Source organism: Camponotus vicinus, unplaced genomic scaffold, assembly GCF_025532165.1.
Source record: "Camponotus vicinus isolate PSW18456_S1 unplaced genomic scaffold, iyCamVici1.0 SCAF_10, whole genome shotgun sequence".
NCBI classification, from domain to species: domain Eukaryota; kingdom Metazoa; phylum Arthropoda; class Insecta; order Hymenoptera; family Formicidae; genus Camponotus; species Camponotus vicinus.
In genome coordinates this window covers 7,716,273-7,740,411 of record NW_028141946.1, presented here as the reverse complement: position 1 = coordinate 7,740,411, position 24,139 = coordinate 7,716,273, and the positions used below count along the sequence as shown (strand labels likewise).

At 25.8% G+C, this 24,139-nt stretch overlaps 4 protein-coding genes across 4 annotated transcripts in view; 1 reads left to right on the top strand and 3 right to left on the bottom strand.

Annotated features, from left to right (window-relative positions):
- Positions 1–24,139, top strand: part of LOC145961090 (uncharacterized) — a 146,295-nt gene that overhangs the window by 85,169 nt on the left and 36,987 nt on the right. The gene's annotated exons all lie outside the window — the stretch shown is intronic.
- On the bottom strand, positions 935–6,320 carry LOC145960303 (odorant receptor 4-like). The gene is made up of 7 exons (XM_083079662.1): positions 6,305–6,320; positions 4,689–4,958; positions 3,898–4,378; positions 2,347–2,446; positions 1,946–2,065; positions 1,733–1,888; positions 935–988 (listed from the first exon to the last, which is right to left on the bottom strand). The coding sequence occupies exons 1-7, from the start codon at positions 6,318–6,320 to the stop codon at positions 935–937; spliced, it is 1,197 nt and encodes a 398-aa protein (XP_082935788.1).
- LOC145960304 (odorant receptor 22c-like) lies at positions 7,918–13,759 on the bottom strand. Its single transcript, XM_083079663.1, has 7 exons — positions 13,744–13,759; positions 12,115–12,384; positions 10,274–10,754; positions 9,302–9,401; positions 8,977–9,096; positions 8,765–8,920; positions 7,918–7,971 (listed from the first exon to the last, which is right to left on the bottom strand). The coding sequence occupies exons 1-7, from the start codon at positions 13,757–13,759 to the stop codon at positions 7,918–7,920; spliced, it is 1,197 nt and encodes a 398-aa protein (XP_082935789.1).
- Positions 16,060–21,962, bottom strand: LOC145960301 (odorant receptor 4-like). The gene is made up of 7 exons (XM_083079661.1): positions 21,947–21,962; positions 20,330–20,599; positions 19,451–19,931; positions 17,567–17,666; positions 17,238–17,357; positions 17,025–17,180; positions 16,060–16,113 (listed from the first exon to the last, which is right to left on the bottom strand). The coding sequence occupies exons 1-7, from the start codon at positions 21,960–21,962 to the stop codon at positions 16,060–16,062; spliced, it is 1,197 nt and encodes a 398-aa protein (XP_082935787.1).

The following is a 24,139-nucleotide window of genomic DNA, read 5'->3' as shown; positions in this document are numbered from 1 at the left end:
CGACACCTGAAAAAATCAGCAAATCAAAATCATGAATTATTACAAAATGTTTCGCTGTATACATATATGTTTGCAATGTCAATATTAATGAAATGTTGTTCTTTGATTAGTGTGTTCGTGAATTATGATTATTTTATGATGTGTTAGTGGAATTCTTTGATTAGTGCACTGTGTATTGCGATACTAAATTCAAACACATTTCAAAGTTGATGTGTGTAGAGGATTTTAAATAGCGCATATTTTCGTATTTTTAAATGAAGATTGTTGTGTTGTAAAGTGAAAAATATAAATATTTTTTTTTTAAATTAATTTTCTTTTAAATCTATTTTTATGGTGTGTGTCACATTGTGTATTATTTAATCATGATAAAAAACGATGGACAAATTAGCAAAAAATCTATGTACAAAATAATAATAAATACCTTATAAAATAATAGATAGAATATAACATTATGATTTAATTTTGAAGCAGTGTTAACAAAACGAAGAAATACAATATTTTGTATCAATAGCTAGATTACCAAATTGTATCTACATGTGCTTTAAGTTTTAATAACGAAATATGCTTTAAATAGGCATTATAACGGCATTTTTTTCTTAATCTATTAAACCTATCAATATGCTAATGAACTATATTAATATTGTATAAACAATATTATGCAAATTACTGTTTTTCAAAAACTTTGCATTATATACAATATATTGTATATAATGTTGTGACGCAAAAATATATTTAGCAAGTATAATAAAATTAATCATTTTTAATTATCAAATAATTAATAATAAACAATTATGCGCACTTAGTTTGATTTTATATTAATTGCTACATATCACATATAATATTTTCTATATATACACATATGTAGAATCATATAATATTTTCAACATATACCTACACATACATTATTTTCTTTTTCTTTTCTATTATAGCTTCTCTAATCTTTTATTGTCAACAACATAGATAGGTATCCCATTGCTGTTTTCACCGTCTAAACAAAGTAAAAATAAGAATATTTAAATTTTGTTTTATTTTTATGGTAAAATATAATAATTATATATAATATAATGATATATGCACATATGATACAAAATTTCCTGCAATTACACAATTTTCCTCTTTAGCAATAAATTATGTAGATTAATTAGAATCGAAAATTCTATTGCCCGGAAATGAAATTTAAATTTGAAAGGAAAAAGGTTCATCTCCGTTTTCATCGGAAAGTACATTAATTTATTATTATTATTATCATTATCATTATTATTATCATTATTATTATTATTATTATTATTTTTATATTATTAATTTATTTTATTCTTTGTTACAGGTTTAATCATTATTTTTCAATAAATATTAAACTAATTTGAATAGATTAGAATTAATCTATTATTTTTATTTTTAAGGAAAGGATATTGAACCATTTGAATAATTTACATTGTGTATTAATGTACAATTAAAATTATGTGTTATTATCTTGTCAGTTGCATCTAATATTTGTGTCAATATTAGTTAACTGGTATAAATCGGTATCATTTAAATCGATTGCAGATTTGAGTACGTATATTATATAAGTTACAATCTGAGAGTATGCGAATTATACTCTATATTTATTGATCAATTTTTTTTTTCAATTGCTTATAATTCTGTATAATTAAACAGCGATAAGAAGCTATATGAAAAGATATTTAATTTAGAACATATTAAAAAAACGAATATTTAAAAATAAGTTTCTCACTGCTCCGAACATCTCCATCGAAAAATTTCCGAATTTTCCAGCTGTTAATTTAAGCGCTATTGAAGATCCATGTACAATGAATATCAAATTCTTCGCATCTTTGGCCGGTATATTATACCACTTGCATTCATACACGCTATATGCCATACCGGTGCTCTGAAAATTACACTTTTTATTTTACACAAATCGTATTAATTTACATAACTATCTTACCTCTGTTAAAAGTCTTTCAGCTGAATAGCAGTAAATGTATAATTGTGTTAACACAAGAATGACATAAAATAAGAGAAAAGCCATTTTGAAAGTAGATACATCTAATTTGTCTGTTATTATCTGAAGATATATATTTTTCTCAGGTCAAATGCACATACCATTAACAGTACAATACAATTAACAGTACAAATAACAGTACAATTATGCCACAATATTCAAAATATTATAATGTAAAAAAGCTTTATTTATGTATATATATATATATATATATATATATATATATATATATATTTATCTTTGTAATATAAGATATATGAAATAATAAAATAATATAAAATAATCAAATATTCAAATATTCAAATAAAAAGAAAATGTACTTATATAAGTCGTCCCTTACTTACCGTGTAAATTTGAAAAGTTTCAAAACACAGTTGAAAAGTAGCGGCTAGCATGTGCACAAATAGCACTGCGCTATAACAATTGTCAATTGTGTTTGCATCCCTTGAAAAATTATTCACATTATACATTTAAAATTAATTTTTTTAAAACTTATGAGCAATTATTGTCATCAAAAAAATTACTTTATTTAAATCATAATTAAAATTCAGAAAAATATAGCCAATCATATGAGAATAAGTGTAGAAAGAAATGAGATATATGAATTTTTTCTACTTAAACTGAATCAATGAAAATATTGATTAAAGCAAGACAAGATTTCACTAAAGATCAAATATTTTTATTGATTTTCATGAATATTTATATTGATTTTCAATGAAAAGATTCACACACATGCGCCTTTTCTTCGTTTTATACAGAGTGTTTCTTAAGCGATATCGAAAATTCCAGGAAGTAATTTCTTGGACGACTTTAAAGAAAAATATTCCTATGAATATGGATCCAGAAATGATTCCCTATAAAGTTATGGGCTTTCAAAGTTAAAATAATAAAATAATTGTATGATTATCTTTCGCAATTTTTAATTGAAGGTTTTTAGTCGAGATTCAGAAGCATACGCCTCGTAAACATAAATATTATGTTTACAATCTTCATGGAATTGTCGATTTCTTCAACACTATTCAGAATATGCTCAGAATTTATGAGTCAATGATCAAAATAATGTAAGCGTGCGTAGTTGCGCGAGGTGGACACTTCGACCATTTAATTTATTCAAGTTAATACTTATTTACTTATTATTACTAAATTAAAAATTATGAAAGATAATCTGAATTCTTTTATTTTTCTTTCACTTTGAAAGCCTATAACTCTGCAGAGAAGTATTTCTAAATCCATGTACATAAGAACTTTTTTCATTGTCCAAGGAAGAAATTACTTCTTGGAGTTTTCGACATTACGTAGAAAATATCTGTATATTTCATTGATTATAGTAATAAAATTTCACTAAAAAATCAGCCATTAACTTATTTTTCTCATTATCATTAGTGACACTTCGTAGTTTACAATGCTATACTGAAACCATTACTTATCAGAGAATACACTAATTCTATTTCAAAAAGCATTATTGGGAAAAAGGAATACATAAAGAGATAGATTATTTTATTAAATAATTTCGCATTATAAATTTAAATAAATAAATTTTTATATAATAATTTTTCAATAAATTGATTTTATACTTTTTGGGTTTCATATTTAAATATTATAAAATTTTAAAATACTTTTGACACTTAGAAATATGTTATACGTAAAGAAAAATCTTGATTGTATCAGAAAAATTTTTTTTATATAAGATTTCTTTATATAAGATATTGCACATATTTCTCCTATATAATAATATATAATCCTATATAATAATATGACATGTGATACATGAGAAAAAACGATATGTGTTCTTGTTTTAAATATTTCATTTACATTTTTAAATATTTTATAAAATTAATGTGCATTTATGGAGAGTTTATAATTTAAATAATCGCCGGAAATTCTTTGAGACATACCGTATAAGACGTACATGTCGTACCGCAATGGCAGCTAAGCCTTCCTTGAATTTTGAAGAAGATATGGATTTATTGGCTAGTTCATCGACTAAATTATTGAGTGCCGTTTGTAGATTTATTAGTTGCGCGCATATATGCAGCAAAAGTGTTGAGATGAAACTGTCGACAGTACAATTGATTAGTGCTGTGTATAATCCGCCACAAAGTTGGATGATAAATGTGATCTCGTAGTTCGGACTCTTCTGGGAATTATAAGGATAAACGAAATGATAGACCAGTCTGCGTTGAGGCTGATGAATATTTCGATAAAATTTCAGAAGATTAAAACATATGTAAAATGAAACTGTTATTGTCGCAAATGCATAATATCTAGAAGATAAGCTTCTGCCACGTCTCGCGAGTCTCAGCATCGTATTTCTTTCAGGATTGTTCCATGAATTTACCCAATCGATCATGACTGATGTCATCAGTGTTCGTAGTGCTTTCAAATTAAACACACACACACACATACATATATATAAATTATAAAAGCGTAAGATAAATTATTTTAATATACAAATATATTAATACAAATATAATAAATATACAAATATAATAATAAATCTAAATATAGTACAATGACAATATTAGATGTGAATTGAAAATCTAGTATTTGTATTATTTACTTATATTGTTTTATTATTTATAATAATATTTGTTTGTTTATATTTATTTATAAATATTGTTTTAATATTTACAATAAAATAAATATATTTGTTCAATATATTTATTGTTGCAAAATAATTGCTTACTTTCGCTATGATACCAAGTAGCGATCAACTTGCTCAATGCCATCAAACTGTAATTGGCGGAGGCTATATATTCCACCATATGAGTCACATTACCCCAAGCACGAATCATATTCGTCAACTGCGGCATTATCACGTAAAGACTCAGAATACATATAACAATTATAAATCTTATGCTTGGCCGACGAAGGTTGCTTAAAGGAATACATGGATCGGGCCATACACCTAACATTCGCAAACATTGACGACTCAAAGCAAACGCGTAACTCAAATCTAACAAAAATAAAAGTTTTAGATAAAATATCACATTAATGTTGGTTTAGAAGTAACATTATTATTTTATATTATTTCTTAACATTATCTCTTTCCGTTTATATTTTAAGTAATTATATTTAGTTTAAAACATATTCAAGAGGATTGATTTTTTCACAAATCTGTGTATTAAACTAGCACTCGAAAAAGAATTTCATTCACTTATATTATTTTCTCTCTAATCTATTATATTGGTTGTATTATTGTACTATAATATCATTGCGTAGGCTGTGGAAATATTTATTTTGTACTCGAAGGAGGCAGCGTATATATATTAATTTTGAGAAATATATAATAGGGGAAAAAAGAGATAATGTTATTTTGAAAAGAAAATTAAGAATACTTCTATTAATAATTTTGTTTCATTGTAATTATTTTATATGCAGTTATATTACATAAACTTTAAGTCTCTTGATAAAATTTTTTCTTGTATTGCTATATCCTTCTACAAAACATTGCTGTCTTATTTAATTTTTAACTTTTATAAAAATTTTTCATATCTCTGTTTACGCTAGAGGGAAATGAAGTATGATTCGTATATAAGCACAATTCGATTTATATCACTATATATCCAACTTTATTGTTGAAAAACACTTTAGATCAATCTATATGCCGAAAGCGAATATTTTTTGCAGTGGAGAAAGTTTAAGTATCAACTCTGACAAACTGTCGCGAAACACAAAGTTTTTTGAGAGATCTATAGACGAGTACTTGTATTAAATCATAATTTTCGCGAGCTTGTATAAAAAAGAAATTGTTAGGAACAAATTTTTCCTTTTATATTTTACAAGTAAACTGTAAATAGTGCAAATATTATTACATAATATATATTGCAGATAATATATATTTAGCAGAAATTTAATAAATAACACGTTAAATAACAAAAAAGACTGATTATATTTATCTCGAGAAAAATATATTCTCTTCAATATTAATAAAATAAATAAACTTATATTCATTTATAATGGGATATAAAAGAAAATAACATGAGTTGTATAAAATTGCGAAAATATTATCGATAGCACATATTGGATGTCAAGAACAATCACATAATTATTTTTTGTAACTTGTAAATTTTTCTTCAATACGATACCACTCGTGCGAATAGTAATTTAGAGTAATAATTAATCTTTATTGAAGTCTTATATATGTTCATATCGGAGCAGTTTTTATTAACGCACGTTGATAATAAAAAAAATCTATGATTTTTATACTTTACTATATTACGTAACTATTTTATAACATAATGGGATTATATTTTTAGTTGCGATGCGAATCTTTCTGCTATTTTCCGAAACGTATTCTACCTTTGTTGACATTCATTGATGTTCGCGGGGTGAAAATTATCGCTTGACTGAATCGCTCTTCGCGATTGCAAAAACGTTACGTGATTTTGCGCTTGCTCAGTACACGAAGGATTCAACAACTACCATTTGCCAATATGCCTGTAAACCCTTTCGAATATAACAGTAATTCATATTGTACGTAACTACCAACTACATCGGGCTGAAAATAGTGAATACTGCGCTTGTTTTTGGACTATAAGCAAAGTAAGGGGATTCGGGTTTTGTATTAGAGAAGACTCCAAGATGGGATATACTTGAAGCTTAACTAAATAAGCTTGAACTTGAGAAAGGGAACATTATTTTGTCAGTGGCTTTTTATTCTTACGAGCATTTCAAAGCGATTTAATGATGAAATAGTGATTACCATATGAAAGAAAAAATAATCAAGAAAAATTTAATAATTAATTAATAGGTATATAATATGTGCTGCATGCATTTATAAGAATAAATATAAAGAATGTGCTTTTTCAGAAATAAGACAAAAGAGAGGAGCAAAAATATTATTATAGAGGATTGAATTTATTAAAAAACGCTATACAGACATGTTTACAATGCAGTGACAATGTAGTGATAATTAAGAGAGAGTAATTGTATTATAAGTTATATAGAAAAGAATTGTTTTTATAAAAATTATAGATGTTGTTATTTGATACTTGAAAAAGTCAGCAAATCAAAATCATGGATTATTACAAAATGTTCCGCTGTATACAATGCCATTATTAGTGAAATGTTGTTCTTTGATTAGTGTGCTCATGGGTTATGATTTTTTTATGATGTTGGTGTGTTAGTGGAATGTTATCGTTTGATTAGTGTACTGTGTATTATGATACTAAATTCAAAATATATTCAAAATTAATCTGTATAGAGAATTTTAAATAGCGCATATTTTCATATTCTCAAATGAAGATTGTGTTGTAAAGTGAAAAATATAAATTTTTTTTTTTTAATTTTCTTTTAAATCTATTTTTATGGTGTGTGTCACATTGTGTATTATTTAATCATGATAAAAAACGATGGACAAATTAGCAAAAAATCTATGTACAAAATAATAATAAATACCTTATAAAATAATAGATACATGTAACATTATGATTTAATTTTGAAGCAGTGTTATCAAAACGAAGAAATACAATATTTTGTATCAATAGCTAGATTACCAAATTGTATCTACATGTGTCTTAAGTTTTAATAACGAAATACACTTTAAATAGGCATTTTTACGACATTTTTTTTCTTAATCTATTAAACCTATCAATATGCTAATGAACTATATTAATATTGTATAAAGAATATTATGCAAATTACTGTTTTTCGAAAACTTTGCATTATATACAATATATTGTATATAATGTTGTGACGCACAAATATGTTTAGCAAGTAGAATAAAATTAGTCATTTTTAATTATCAAATAATTAGTAATATACCTTTATGCGCACTTAGTTTGAATTTATAATAATTGCTACATATTACATATAATATTTTCTATATGTATATACACATATATGTAGAATCATATAATATTTTCAACATATACACATACATTATTTTCTTTTCCTTTTCTATTATAGCTTCTCTAATCTTTTATTGTCAACAACATAGATAGGTATCCCATTGCTGTTTTCACCGTCTAAACAAAGTAAAAATAAAAATATTTAAATATTTTGTTTTTTTTTATGGTAAAATATAATAATTGTATATAATATAATGATATATGCACATATGATACAAAATTTCCTGCAATTACACAATTTTCCTCTTTAGCAATAAATTATGTAGATTAATTAGAATCGAAAATTCTATTGCCCGGAAATGAAATTTAAATTTGAAAGGAAAAAGGTTCATCTCCGTTTTCATCGGAAAGTACATTAATTTATTATTATTATTATCATTATTATTATTATTATTATTATTATTATTATTATTATTATTATTATTATTATTATTATTATCATCATTATTATTATTATTTTTATATTATTAATTTATTTTATTCTTTTATTATAGATTTAATCATTATTTTTCAATATTAAACTAATTTGAATAGGTTAGAATTAATCCATTATTCTTATTCAAGAAAAGGATATTAAATAATTTGAATAATTTACATTGTGTATCAATGTATAACTAAAATTATTTGTAATAATCTTGTCAGTTGCATCTAATTTTTATCAATATTGATTAAATGGTATAAATCGATATCATCTAAATTATCGAATTCGATATCAGATAGCAGATATTAATACATATATTGTATAAGTTACAGATCTGGGCGTATACAAATTATATTCATCATATTAATCGAGCAACTTTTCAATTGCTTACAACCTTATATATTTAAACAGAGATAAAAAGCTATATGAAAAGATATTTAATTTAGAACGTATTAAAGAAACGAATATTTAAGAATAAGAATGTCTCACTGCTCCGAACATCTCCATCGAAAAAATTCCAAATTTTCCAGCTGTTAATTTAAGCGCTATTGAAGAACCATGTACAATAAATATCAAGTTTTTCGCATCTTTGGCCGGTATATTATACCATTTGCATTCATACACGCAATGTGCTATACCGTTGCTCTGAAAATTACACTTTTTATTTGACACAATCCCATTAATTTACATAACTATCTTACCTCTGTTAAGAGTCTTTCAGCTGAATAACAATAAATGTATAATTGCGTCAACACAAGAATGACATAAAATAAGAGAAAAGCCATTTTGAAAGCAGATACGTCTAATTTGTCTGTTATGATCTGAAGATATTTTTCTCAGGTCAAATGCACATATAACAGTACAATTATGTCACAATATTCAAAATATATTATAATATGAAATATGTTATAATATGAAAAAGCCTTATATGTATATATATATATTTTTTTAATCTTTCTAATATAAGATATACGAAAATATTCAAATAAAAAGTAAAAATATTTATATAAGTCGTTCCTTACTTACCGTGTAAACTTGAAAGGTTTCAAAACACAATTGAAAAGTAGCGGCTAGCATGTGCACAAATAGCACTGCGCTGTAACAATTGTCAATTGTCTTTGCATTCCTTGAAAAATTATTCACATTATACACTCATTATAAATTGTCGACTTATATTATTATAATTCCAATCGGTAATAAGAAAATGAATGCGCTTGAAAATATCAAAATCTTTTTAATTTTCTTTAAAAATAAAAGAAAGTTAATAATATTAAAAAATAATTTTCCTTAAATATTTTGGAATATATGCAATAATTTTTGTAATATATCTAATTATGTTTAAAAAAATTATTAAATTATTAATTATATAAAAATAGAATCAATAGCACTTTTGAAATGATTTCTTGTAAAATCACGCTTTTTCATATTAATGTACATTTGTTTGGAAACCATATTGGTTTGCTAACTTTTTGAATCAATTTAGAGGTAAATAAATTATTATTTAATCGTTTGATTTAAAAAAATTGTATTAATTTTAATAAAATCAATTTTATTAAAACTTATGAGCAATTATTGTCATAAAAAAAATCACTTTATTTAAATCATAATTCAAATTCAGAAAAAGACAGCCACACATATCAGAATAAGTGTAGAAAGAAATGAGATATATGAATTTTTAATGCTTAAACTGAATCAATGAAAATATTGATTAAAGCAACGACAAAATTTCACTGAAGATCAAATACATAAAGAAAAATCTTAATTGTATGAGAAACATTTTTTTATATAAGATATTGCATATATTTGCATGTATTTCTCTTATATATAATAATATGACATGCGATATATGAGAAAAAGAGATATATAGATATCATTTACATCTTAAATATTTTATTTGCATTTTTAATATTTTATAAAATTACTTCAAATGTGCATTATGAAGATTTTACAATTTAAATGATCGCCGGGAATTTTTTGAAACCGTATAAGATACCATACCGTATAAGATGTTTATGCCGTACTGCAATGGCAGCTAAACCTTCCTTAAATTTCGAAGAGGATATGGATTTATTGGCTAGTTCATCGACTAAATTATTGAGTGCCGTTCGTAGATTTATTAGTTGCGCGCATACATGCAGCAAGAGTATCGAGATGAAACTGTCGACGGTACAATTAATTAGTCCTGTGCATAATCCGCCGCAAAGTTGGATGACAAATGTGATCTCGTAGTTCGGACTCTTCTGTGAATTATAAGGATAAACGAAATGATAGACCAGTCTGCGTTGAGAATGATGAATATTTCGATAAAATTTCAGAAGATTTAAACACATATAAAACGAGACTCCCATTGTCGCAAGTGCATAATATCTAGAAGATAAGCTTCTGCCACGTCTTGCGAGTCTCAGCATCATTTTTCTTTCAGGATTGTTCGTTGAATTTATCCAATCAGTCATGACTGATGTCATCAGTGTTCGAAGTGCTTTCAAATTGAACATAAATAAATAAATATATATATATATATATATATATATATATATATACAGGGTGTCCGATTCGTGAGGGACCAAACGAAAAGTGATGATAGATTGGGTCGAACTAAGAAGAAAAGTCCTCTACCATTTTGCAAAATTCGCAATAATTATTAAGTAATAAGCAAAAATGTCCCGGCGCATGAGAAGCGGTAGACCGCACGCATCGAACGGCGAGCGACGAGCGACACGCGACATATGATACCGCGCCGAACAGTATTAAAAAGAATTTTTTTTCGTTTCTTTGGCGATGGGAAAATGATGCGCTATCATTTCCACACCACATTGCGATAGATAGCTTGGTGCGTTTTTTAATTTTTTTTACACGCCATTCGGTGTGAAAGTCGCTTCGTCGGTCCACAAAATATTGTCGGGATAAGACAAATTCCGCCGACATTGCACGAAGAATTCTGTGCATATTTTCTATATTTACTATAGTTGTTTCACTTTTAAATTAATCCGCGAATATGAAGAATTGATGATAATACCTTTACAAAAATTTATCCATTGCTGTAAATCCCTCGGAAACAGTTGTTGCACACGCTGGTAGAGGTACGGATGTAATTGGTTTTTACGTAAAGTACGATGCACATTGTACCTCGAAAAACCTTTGTGTGACGCATCATTTTCCTATCGAAGAAACGAAAAGACAATACTTTTTAATACTGTTCGGCGCGGTATCATATGTCGCGTGTCGCTCGTCGCTCGCCGCTCGATGCGTGCGGTCTACCGCTTCTCATGCGCCGAGACATTTTTGCTTATTACTTAATAATTATTGCGAATTTTGCAAAATGGTAGAGGACTTTTCTTCTTGAGTTTGACCCAATCTATCATCACATTTCGTTTGGTCTCTCACGAATCGGACACCCTGTATACACACACACACACACACACACACACACACACACACACACACACACACACACACACACACACAAACTATACATATAAATTACACACACACACACACACACACACACACACACACACACACACACACACACACACACATACATACATACATACATATATGTATACACATACACCCATACACACAAACACATATATATGTATATATAAATTGTCAATGCGCAAAATTAATATTTTAATATACAAAATAATAAATCTAAATATCGTACAATGACAATATTAGATGTGAATTGAAAATCTAGTATTTGTATTATTTACTTATATTGTTTTATTACTTATAATAATATTTGTTTGTTTATATTTATTTATAAATATTATTTTATTGTTTATAATAAAATAAGTGTATTTGTTCAATGTATTTATTGTTGTAAAATTACTTACTTTTGCTATAATACCAAGTAGCGATCAACTTGCTCAATGCCATCAAGCTGAAATTGGCAGAGGCTATATATTCCACCATATGAATCACATTACCCCAAGCACGAATCATATTCGTCAACTGTGGCATTATCACGTAAAGACTCAGAATACATGTAACAATTATGAATCTTATGCTTGGCCGACGAAAGTCGCTTAAAGGGATACATGGATCGGGCCATACACCTAACATTCGCAAACATTGACGACTCAAAGCAAACGCGTAACTCAAATCTAACAAAAATAAAAGTTTTAGATAAAATATCACATTAATGGTTGATTTAGAAGTAACATTATTATTTTATATTATTTCTTAACATTTTCTCTTTCCGTTTATATTTTAAGTAATTATATTTAGTTTAAAAACCATATTCAAGGATTGATTTTTTCACAAATCTGTGTATTAAATTAGCACTCGAAAAAGAATTTCATTTACTTATATTATTTTCTCTCTAATCTATTATATTGATTGTATTATTGTACTATAATATTATTGCGTAGGCTGTGGAAATATTTATTTTGTACTCGAAGGAGGCAGCGTATATGTATTAATATTGAGAAATATATAATAGGGGAAAAAAGAGATAATGGTAATTTGGAAAAGGAAATTTAAAATATTTCTATTGATAATTTTATTTAATTGTACTTATTTTATATGCACAGTTATATTACATAAACTTTAAATCTCTTGATAAAATTTTTTTTGTATTATTATATTCTAGAAAACATTGTTGTTTTAATTTTTTTTAACTTTAATAAAATTTTCCATCTCTATTTATGCTAGAGGGAAACGAATTATGATTCGTGTATAAGCACAATTCTATCATAATTCGGTTTATACCACATATCCAACTTTGTTGTTGAAAAACACTTTAAATCAATCTATATGTCGAAAGTGAATATTTTTTGCTAGTGTAGAAAGTTTAAGTACTAACTCTGACAAACTGTTGTGAAACACAAAGTTTTCTAAAAGATCTATAGACGAGTGCTTGTACTGTCACTAAATTATAATTTTCGCGAGCTTGTGTAAAAAGAAATTGTTAGGAACAAAATATTCTCTTTATATTTTGAAAAATAAACTGTAAATAATGCAAATATTATTACATAATATATATTGCAAAAATAATTACAAAAATTTAATAAATAACACGTTAAATAACAAAAAAGACTGATTATATTTACCTCGAAAAAAATATATTTTTTTCAATATTAATAAAATAAATAAATATACATTATATTTGTTTATAATGGAATATAAAAGAAAATAACATGAGTTGTATAAAATTGGAAAAATATTATCGATAGCACATATTTTTGGATGTCAAGAACAATCACATAATTATTTTTTTGTAACTTGTAAATTTTTCTTCAATACGTTACCACTCGCGCGAATAATAATTTAGAGTAATAATTAATCTTTACTGAAGTTTTATATATGTTCAAATCGGAGCAGTTTTTATTAACGCACGTTTATAATAAAAAAATCTTTGATTTGTATACTTTACTATAGTACGTAACTATTTCATAACATAATGGGATTATATTTTTAGTTGCGATGCGAATCTTTCTGCTATTTTCCAAAACGTATTCTACCTTCGTTGACATTCATTGAAGTTTGCGGGGTAAAAATTATCGCTTGACTGAATCGCTCTTCGCGATTGTAAAAACGTGACGTGATTTTGCGCTTGCTCAGTACACGAAGGATTCAACAACTACCATTTGCCAATATGCCTGTAAACTTTTTCGAATATAACAGTAATTCATGTTGTACGTAACTACCAACTACATCGAGCTGAATCGTACATAGTGAATACTGCGCTTGCTTTTCGACTATAAGCAAGTTAAGGGGATTCGGGTTTTGTAATAGAGAAGACTCTAAGATGGGATATACTTGGAACTTAACTAAATATGCTTGAACTTGATAAAGAGAATATTATTTTATAAGTGGCTTTCTGTACGAGCATTTGTGCATTTCAAAGCGATTTAAAATAATGATTTAAAATGGTGAAATAGTGATTACTATACGAAAAAAAAGATAATCAAGAAAAATTTAATAATTAATTAATAATTAATTAATAGGTATATAATATGTGCTGCATGCATTCATAAGAATAAATATAAATAATGTGCTTTTTCAGAAATAAGGAGAAAGAGGGAAGCAAAAATATTATTATAGAGGATTGAATTTATTAAAAAACGCTATCAAAAAAATGCAGACATGTTTACAATTTAGTGACAATGTAGTGACAATTAAGAGAGATTGTAATTATATAAAAAGTTATATAGAAAAGAATTGCTTTTATAAAAATTATAGATGTTGTAATTCGATACTTGAAGAAATCATCAAGTCAAAATCATGGATTATTACAAAATGTTCCGCTGTATACAATATTAATGAAATGTTGTTCTTTGATTAGTGTGCTCGTGAATTATGATTTTTTTATGTGTAGTATTTTTTGATGTTGGTGTGTTAGTGAATTTTTATTGTTTGATTAGAGTGTATTGTGTATTACGATATTAAATTCAAAACATATTCAAAGTTGATCTATCTAGAAAATTTTAAATAGCGCATATTTTCGTATTTTCAAATGAAAATTATTGTGTTGTAAAGTGACAAATATAAATATTCTTTTTTTAAAATTAATTTTCTTTTAAATCTATTTTTGTAGTGTGTGTTACATTGTGTATTATTTAATGATGTTAAAAAATAACGCACAAATTAGCAAAAAATGTATGTACAAAATAATAATAAATACTTTATAAAATAATGGATACATGTAATATTATGGTTTAATTTTGAGACAGTGTTATCAAAACGAAGAAATACAATTTTGTATCAATAGTTAGATCAATAGTTAGATCAATAGTTAGATTACCAAATTGTATCTACATGTGCTTTAAGTTTTATAACGCTTTAAATATGCATTTTAATGGCGTTTTTTTCTTAATCTATTTAATTCGTATTTAACAAGAATTATTACTTTCTTATTCGCAAGAAACAAAGTACATACATTACATATAATAAAAAAATATAATAATTATTGATCGAAATTTACTTTAAAAGTTTAATTCAGTCTTCATCTTAATTTATCTTTCATCTTATTTATTTATAATTAGATATGGCTTAATAGGAAATAAAGAACATGTATTGTGACACAAAAATATGTTTAGCAAATATAATAAAATTAATCATTATTAATTATTAAATAATTAGTAATATATCATGTTATGTGCACTTACATTGATTTTATAATAATTTCTACATATTACATATAATATTTTCTATATATACAGGGTGTCGCAGACCACCCGTATCAGCCGAATATCTCAAAAACTGAACGCGGCAGACAAAAATATTTCAGACAAAAGATATGTAATTCTTAATTGCAAATTACATATTTTTTCTCAAAAACAACTATGTGCTTTCTTTACACCAATCGATTCCTCTCATTAGTTTGTACATAAAAGTGTTAAGGTAAGATAATCGAAAAATGAATATCTTGCTAGATATTTTATGGTTTATGTAAAATTAAGAAATGATTTCAAGTCTCATAACTCGAAAAGTACTTAAGAGAAAAATATTTTATTATAGTGTTTTGGAAAGCTCTCGAGGTAAGCTACAAGAATGTGTAATAAAAAATGGGGGTTTTCATTTACAGAATTCAAGGTGACCTTTACATGACCTTGACAACATTCTGCAAGGTCATACTGATATCGCCATGTAATGCGTTACTTGAAACCTTACAACTTTTGTCTGAAATATTTTTGTCTGCCGCGCTCAGTTTTTGAGATATTCGGCTGATACGGGTGGTCTACGACACCCTGTACACATATGTAGAATCATATAATATTTTCAACATATACACATACATTATTTTCTCTTTCCTTTCTATATATATTATAGCTTCTCTAATCTTTTACTGTCAACAATATAGATAGGTACCCCATTGCTGTTTTCACCGTCTAAACAAAGTAAAAATAAGAATATTTAAATTTTGTTTTATTTTTATGGTAAAATAATAATAATATAATCATATATGCACATATGATATGCAAAATTTCATACAATATTTTTCTCTTTAACAGTAAATTATGCAGATTAATTAGAATCGAAAATTCTATTGCTTGGAAATAAAATCTAAATTTGAAAGGAAAAAAGTTCATCTTCGTTTTTATCGGAAGGTACATTAATTTATTATTATTATTATCATTATCATTATTATCATCATTATTATTATTATTGTTATAATTATTATTATTATTATTATTATTGTTATTATTATTATTATTATTATTTTTATATTATTAATTAATTTTATTCTTTTATTATAGATTTAATCTATATATTCTTTTATTATAGATTTAATTATTTTTCAGTAAATATTAAACTAATTTGAATAGATTAGAATCAATCTATTATTTTTATTTAAGAAAAGAATATTGAATAATTTGAATAATTTACATTGTGTATCAATGTACAATTAAAATTATTATATAATATATAATATATATTATATAATAATTTTAAATATTTTATAATATAATAAATTTATAATACATATTATATAATATATTATATAATAAATTTGTAATAATTTTGTCAGTTGCATCTAATATTTATCAATATTAGTTAAATTATATAAATCGATATCATCTAAATTATCGAATTCGATATCAGATAGTAGATATTAATACATATATTGTATAAGTTACAGATCTGAGCGTATGCAAATTATATCCTATATTAATCGGGCAACTTTTCAATTGCTTACAACCTTATATAATTAAACAAACAGCCATAAAAAGCTATATAAAAAGATATTTAATTTAGAACGTATTAAAGAAACGAATATTTAAGAATAAGAATTTCTCACTGCTCCGAACATCTCCATCGAAAAAATTCCAAACTTTCCAGCTGTTAATTTAAGCGCTATTGAAGATCCATATACAATAAATATCAAGTTCTTTGCATCTTTGGCCGGTATATTATACCATTTGCATTCATACACGCAATGTGCCATACCGCTGCTCTGAAAATTACACTTTTCATTTTACACAGATCCCATTAATTTACATAACTATCTTACCTCTGTTAAGAGTCTTTCAGCTGAATAGCAGTAAATGTATAATTGCGTCAACACAACAATGACATAAAATAATAGAAAAGCCATTTTGAAAGCAGATACATCTAATTTGTCTGTTATTATCTAAAGATATATATTTTTCTCAGTTCAAATGCACATATAACAGTACAATTATGCCATAATATTCAAAATATATTATAATATGAAATATATTATAATATGAAAAAGCCTTATATGTATATATATATATTTTTTTAATCTTTCTAATATAAGATATACGAAAATATTCAAATAAAAAGAAAATGTACTTGTATAAGTCGTTCCTTACTTACCGTGTAAACTTGGAAAGTTTCAAAACACAGTTGAAAAGTAGCGGCTAGCATGTGCACAAATAGCACTGCGCTGTAACAATTGTCAATTGTCTTTGCATCCCTTGAAAAATTATTCACATTATTCACTTATAAAGTGTTGACTTATTATTATTATAATTCCATTCGATAATAAGAAAATGAATACGCTTAAAAATATCAAAATCTTTTTAATTTTCTTTAAAAATAAAAGAAAGTTAATAATATTAAAAAATAATTTTCCTTAAATATTTGGGAATATATACAATAATTTTTGTAATATATCTAATTATGTTTAAAAGAATTATTAAACGTATAAAAAAGGAATCAATATCACTTTTAAAAATGATTTCTTGTAAAATCACGCTTTTTCATATTAATGTACATTTTTTTTGGAAACTATACTGATTTGTTAACAACTTTTTTAGTCAATTTAGAAATAAATAATTTATGATTTATTCGTTTGATTTAACAAAATTGTATTAATTTTAATAAAATTAATTTTATTAAAACTTATGAGCAATTGTTATCATCAAAAAAATCACTTTTTTTAAATCATAATTAAAATTCAGAAAAATGCAGCCAAGCATATGAGAATAAATATAGAAAGAAATAAGATATATGAATTTTTACTGTTTAAACTGAATCAATGAAAATATTGATTAAAGCAATGATAAGATTTCACCGAAGATCAAATATTTTTATTGATTTTTATGAATATTTATACTGATTTTCAATGAAAAGACTCACACACACACATGCGCCTTTTCTTTGTTTTATACAGAGTATTTCTTAAGCGATATCGAAAATTCCAGGAAGTAATTTCTTGGACGACTTTAAAGAAAAATATTCCTATGAATATGCATCCAGAAATGATTCCCTATAAAGTTATGGGCTTTCAAAGTTAAAATAATAAAATAATTGTATGATTATCTTTCGCAATTTTTAATTGAAGATTTTTAGTCGAGATTCAGAAGCATACGCTTCGTAAGCATAAAGATTATATTTACGATTTTTATAGAACTGTCGATTTCTTCAACACTATTCGGGATATGCTCAGAATTTATGAGTACAATTGTCAATGGTCAAAAAGAATGTAAGCGTGTGTAGTTGCGCGAGGTGGACCACTTAATTTAGTTAAGTTATTACTTATTAATATTATTACTCAATTAAAGTTATGAAAGATAATCACAGAATTCTTCTATTTTTCTTTAACTTTGAAAGCCTATAACTTTCCAGGGAAGCATTTCTAGATCCATAAGAACTTTTTTCTTCGTCCAAGGAAGGAATTATTTCTTGGAGTTTTCGACATCACATAGAAAATATCTGTATATTTCATTGATTATAGCAACAAAATTTCATTAAAAAATCAGTCATTAAATTATTTTTCTCATTATCATTATTGAGACTTCACAATTTACAATGCTATACTGAAACCATTACTTATCAGAGATAATACATTAATTGTATTTAAGAAAGCAATGTTGAGAAAAAAGATCACATAATAATTTTTCAATAAATTAATTTGATTTTACACTTTTTGGGTTTCATATTTAAATCTGATAAAATTTTAAAACACTTTTGACGCTTAGAAATATGTTATACATAAAGAAAAATGTTATATGTTATACATAATGAAATATGTTATACATAAAGAAAAATCTTAATTTTATGAGAAACATTTTTTTTATATAAGATATATATCGCATATACTTCTCCTCTATATAATAATATGACATATGATATATGAGAAAAACAGATATGTATTGTTTTAAATATTACATTTGCATTTTTAAATATTTTATAAAATTACTCTGAACGTGCATTTATGGAGATTTTACAATTTAAATAAAATTCTTTGAGACATACCGTATAAGATGTTTATGTCGTACTGCAATGGCAGCTAAGCCTTCCTTAAATTTTGAAGAGGATATGGATTTATTGGCTAGTTGATCGACTAAATTATTGAGTGCCGTTCGTAGATTTATTAGTTGCGCGCATATATGCAGCAAAAGTGTTGAGATGAAACTGTCGACAGTACAATTGATTAGTGCTGTGTATAATCCGCCACAAAGTTGGATGATAAATGTGATCTCGTAGTTCGGACTCTTCTGGGAATTATAAGGATAAACGAAATGATAGACCAGTCTGCGTTGAGGCTGATGAATATTTCGATAAAATTTTAGAAGATTAAAACACATGTAAAATGAAACTGCTATTATCGTAAATGCATAACATCTGAAAGATAAGCTTCTGCCACGTCTTGCGAGTTTCAGCATCGTATTTCGTTCGGAGTTGTTCGTTGACTTAATCCAATAATGCATGACTGATGTCACCAATATCCGAAGTGCTTTCAAATTAAACATATATTGATACATTAAATATATATATATATATATATATATATATATATATATATATTAAAATAATTTGTCTTTTGTTCTTTTAATAATTTATATATATATGTATGTGTGTGTGTGTGTGTGTGTGTGTGTGTGTATATGTATATATATATATACACATATATATATCTATAATAAATTTATATATATAAATTATCAAAAGTATGAAAGACAAGCTATTTTATTATACAAAATACTAAATCTAAATATTGTACAATAACAGTATTAAATGTGAATTGAAAATCTAGAATTTATATTATTTATCTAGTATTTGTATTATATTTATATTGTTTTATTATTTCTAATAATAAGCATATTTATTCAGTGTTGCAAAATAATTGCTTACTTTCGCTATGATACCAAGTAGCGATCAACTTGCTTAATGCCATTAAGCTGAAATTGGCGGAGGCTATAAATTCCACCATATGAGTCACATTACCCCAAGCACGAATCATATTCGTCAACTGCGGCATTATCACGTAAAGACTCAGAATACATGTAACAATTATGAATCTTATGCTTGGCCGACGAAAGTCGCTTAAAGGGATACATGGATCAGGCCACACACCTAATATTCGCAAACATTGACGACTCAGAGCAAACGCGTAACTCAAATCTAACAAAAATACAAGTTTTAGATAAAATATCACATTAATGTTGGTTTGGAAGTAACATTATTATTTTATATTATTTCTTAACATTTTCTCTTTCCATTTTTATATTTTAAGTAATTATATTTAATTTAAAACATATTCAAGAGGATTGATTTTTTCACAAATCTGTGTATTAAACTAGCACTCGAAAAAGAATTTCATTCACTTATATTATTTTCTCTCTAATCTATTATATTGGTTGTATTATTGTACTATAATATCATTGCGTAGGCCGTGGAAATATTTATTTTGTACTCGAAGGAAGCAGCGTATATATATTAATTTTGAGAAATATATAATAGGGGAAAAAAGAGATAATGTTATTTTGAAAAGAAAATTAAGAATACTTCTATTAATAATTTTGTTTCATTGTAATTATTTTATATGCAGTTATATTACATAAACTTTAAGTCTCTTGATAAAATTTTTTCTTGTATTGCTATATCCTTCTACAAAACATTGCTGTCTTATTTAATTTTTAACTTTTATAAAAATTTTTCATATCTCTGTTTACGCTAGAGGGAAATGAAGTATGATTCGTATATAAGCACAATTCGATTTATATCACTATATATCCAACTTTATTGTTGAAAAACACTTTAGATCAATCTATATGCCGAAAGCGAATATTTTTTGCAGTGGAGAAAGTTTAAGTATCAACTCTGACAAACTGTCGCGAAACACAAAGTTTTTTGAGAGATCTATAGACGAGTACTTGTATTAAATCATAATTTTCGCGAGCTTGTATAAAAAAGAAATTGTTAGGAACAAATTTTTCCTTTTATATTTTACAAGTAAACTGTAAATAGTGCAAATATTATTACATAATATATATTGCAGATAATATATATTTAGCAGAAATTTAATAAATAACACGTTAAATAACAAAAAAGACTGATTATATTTATCTCGAGAAAAATATATTCTCTTCAATATTAATAAAATAAATAAACTTATATTCATTTATAATGGAATATAAAAGAAAATAACATGAGTTGTATAAAATTGAGAAAATATTATCGATAGCACATATTGGATGTCAAGATCAATCACATAATTATTTTTTGTAACTTGTAAATTTTTCTTCAATACGATACCACTCGTGCGAATAGTAATTTAGAGTAATAATTAATCTTTATTGAAGTCTTATATATGTTCATATCGGAGCAGTTTTTATTAACGCACGTTTATAATAAAAAAATCTTTGATTTGTATACTTTACTATAGTACGTAACTATTTCATAACATAATGGGATTATATTTTTAGTTGCGATGCGAATCTTTCTGCTATTTTCCAAAACGTATTCTACCTTCGTTGACATTCATTGAAGTTTGCGGGGTAAAAATTATCGCTTGACTGAATCGCTCTTCGCGATTGTAAAAACGTGACGTGATTTTGCGCTTGCTCAGTAGACGAAAGATTCAACAACTACCATTTGCCAATATGCCTGTAAACTTTTTCGAATATAACAGTAATTCATGTTGTACGTAACTACCAACTACATCGAGCTGAATCGTATATAATGAATACTGCGCTTGCTTTTCGACTATAAGCAAGTTGAGGGGATTCGGGTTTTGTAATAGAGAAGACTCCAAGATGGGATATACTTGGAACTTAACTAAATATGCTTGAACTTGATAAAGAGAATATTATTTTATAAGTGGCTTTCTGTACGAGCATTTGTGCATTTCAAAGCGATTTAAAATAGTGATTTAAAATGGTGAAATAGTGATTACTATACGAAAAAAAACATAATCAAGAAAAATTTAATAATTAATTAATAATTAATTATTAGGCATATAATATGTGTTGCATGCATTCATAAGAATAAATATAAATAATGTGCTTTTTCAGAAATAAGGAGAAAGAGGGAAGCAAAAATATTATTATAGAGGATTGAATTTATTAAAAAACGCTATCAAAAAAATGCAGACATGTTTACAATGTAGTGACAATGTAGTGACAATTAAGAGAGATTGTAATTATATAAAACAGTGCTGGGATTTACTTGCAACTTTCGGCCAGATTTCTTAGCTTACGCCTACTGTTCCCCTCTTACCGCTTGCGCCGCTCGTAACTAAGGAGCGCTCAGGAACGTGCGCGTCACAAATGTAATGTGGCAATCTATCTAAGTTCTCTTTATTGTTTATTAATAATAAAAATAATTATTATATTTTTAATTACGTACATGTTCTGTAACAATTTAAAATATTTGTGTTTTGAGACGTAATTACAATAAAGAGAACTTAGATAGATAGATTGCCACATTACATTTGTGACGCGCACGTTCCTGAGCGCTCCTTACTTACGAGCGGCACGAGCGGTAAGAGGGGAACAGTAAGCGTAAGCTAAGAAATCTGGCCGAAAGTTGCAAGTGAATCCCAGCACTGATATAAAAAGTTATATAGAAAAGAATTGCTTTTATAAAAATTATAGATGTTGTAATTCGATACTTGAAGAAATCATCAAGTCAAAATCATGGATTATTACAAAATGTTCCGCTGTATACAATGCCAATATTAATGAAATGTTGTTCTTTGATTAGTGTGCTCGTGAATTATGATTTTTTTATGTGTAGTATTTTTTTATGTTGGTGTGTTAGTGAATTTTTATTGTTTGATTAGAGTGTATTGTGTATTACGATACTAAATTCGAAACATATTCAAAGTTGATCTATCTAGAAAATTTTAAATAGCGCATATTTTCGTATTTTCTAATGAAAATTATTGTGTTGTAAAGTGAAAAATATAAATATTTTTTTTTTAAATTAATTTTCTTTTAAATCTATTTTTATGGTGTGTGTCACATTGTGTATTATTTAATCATGATAAAAAACGATGGACAAATTAGCAAAAAATCTATGTACAAAATAATAATAAATACTTTATAAAATAATAGATACATGTAATATTATGGTTTAATTTTGAGACAGTGTTATCAAAACGAAGAAATACAATTTTGTATCAATAGTTAGATTACCAAATTGTATCTACATGTGCTTTAAGTTTTATAACGCTTTAAATAGGCATTTTAATGGCGTTTTTTTCTTAATCTGTTAAACCTGTCAATATGCTAATGGGTTATATTAATATTGTAAACAATATTACGCAAATTACTTTTCATAGAAAACTTTGCATTATATACAATATATTATTCATCATATTTATCATTTATATAAGCAATATAATTATTCATTTTTATTTTTATTGCAATTCCATAATCATTAATATTAAATATTTATAAATATAAATTTATGAAAAAATAATATCAGAGTAAAAAGTTTTTTTTTCGAATATTGGAGTTATACTACATTTGCAATATTTTTTAATGTAATGTGGTATTGTTTAATATGAAAATATGTAGAAAATTTGACAATCAGACAATGAACTTGAATAATATTATTTTATATGGAAATTTTATGATGTGTTTTACGTGGCTAAAAATAGTTTGAATCATTTGATTGACTAATAAAATACAAAAGTGATAATAATTTCTTTGTAAT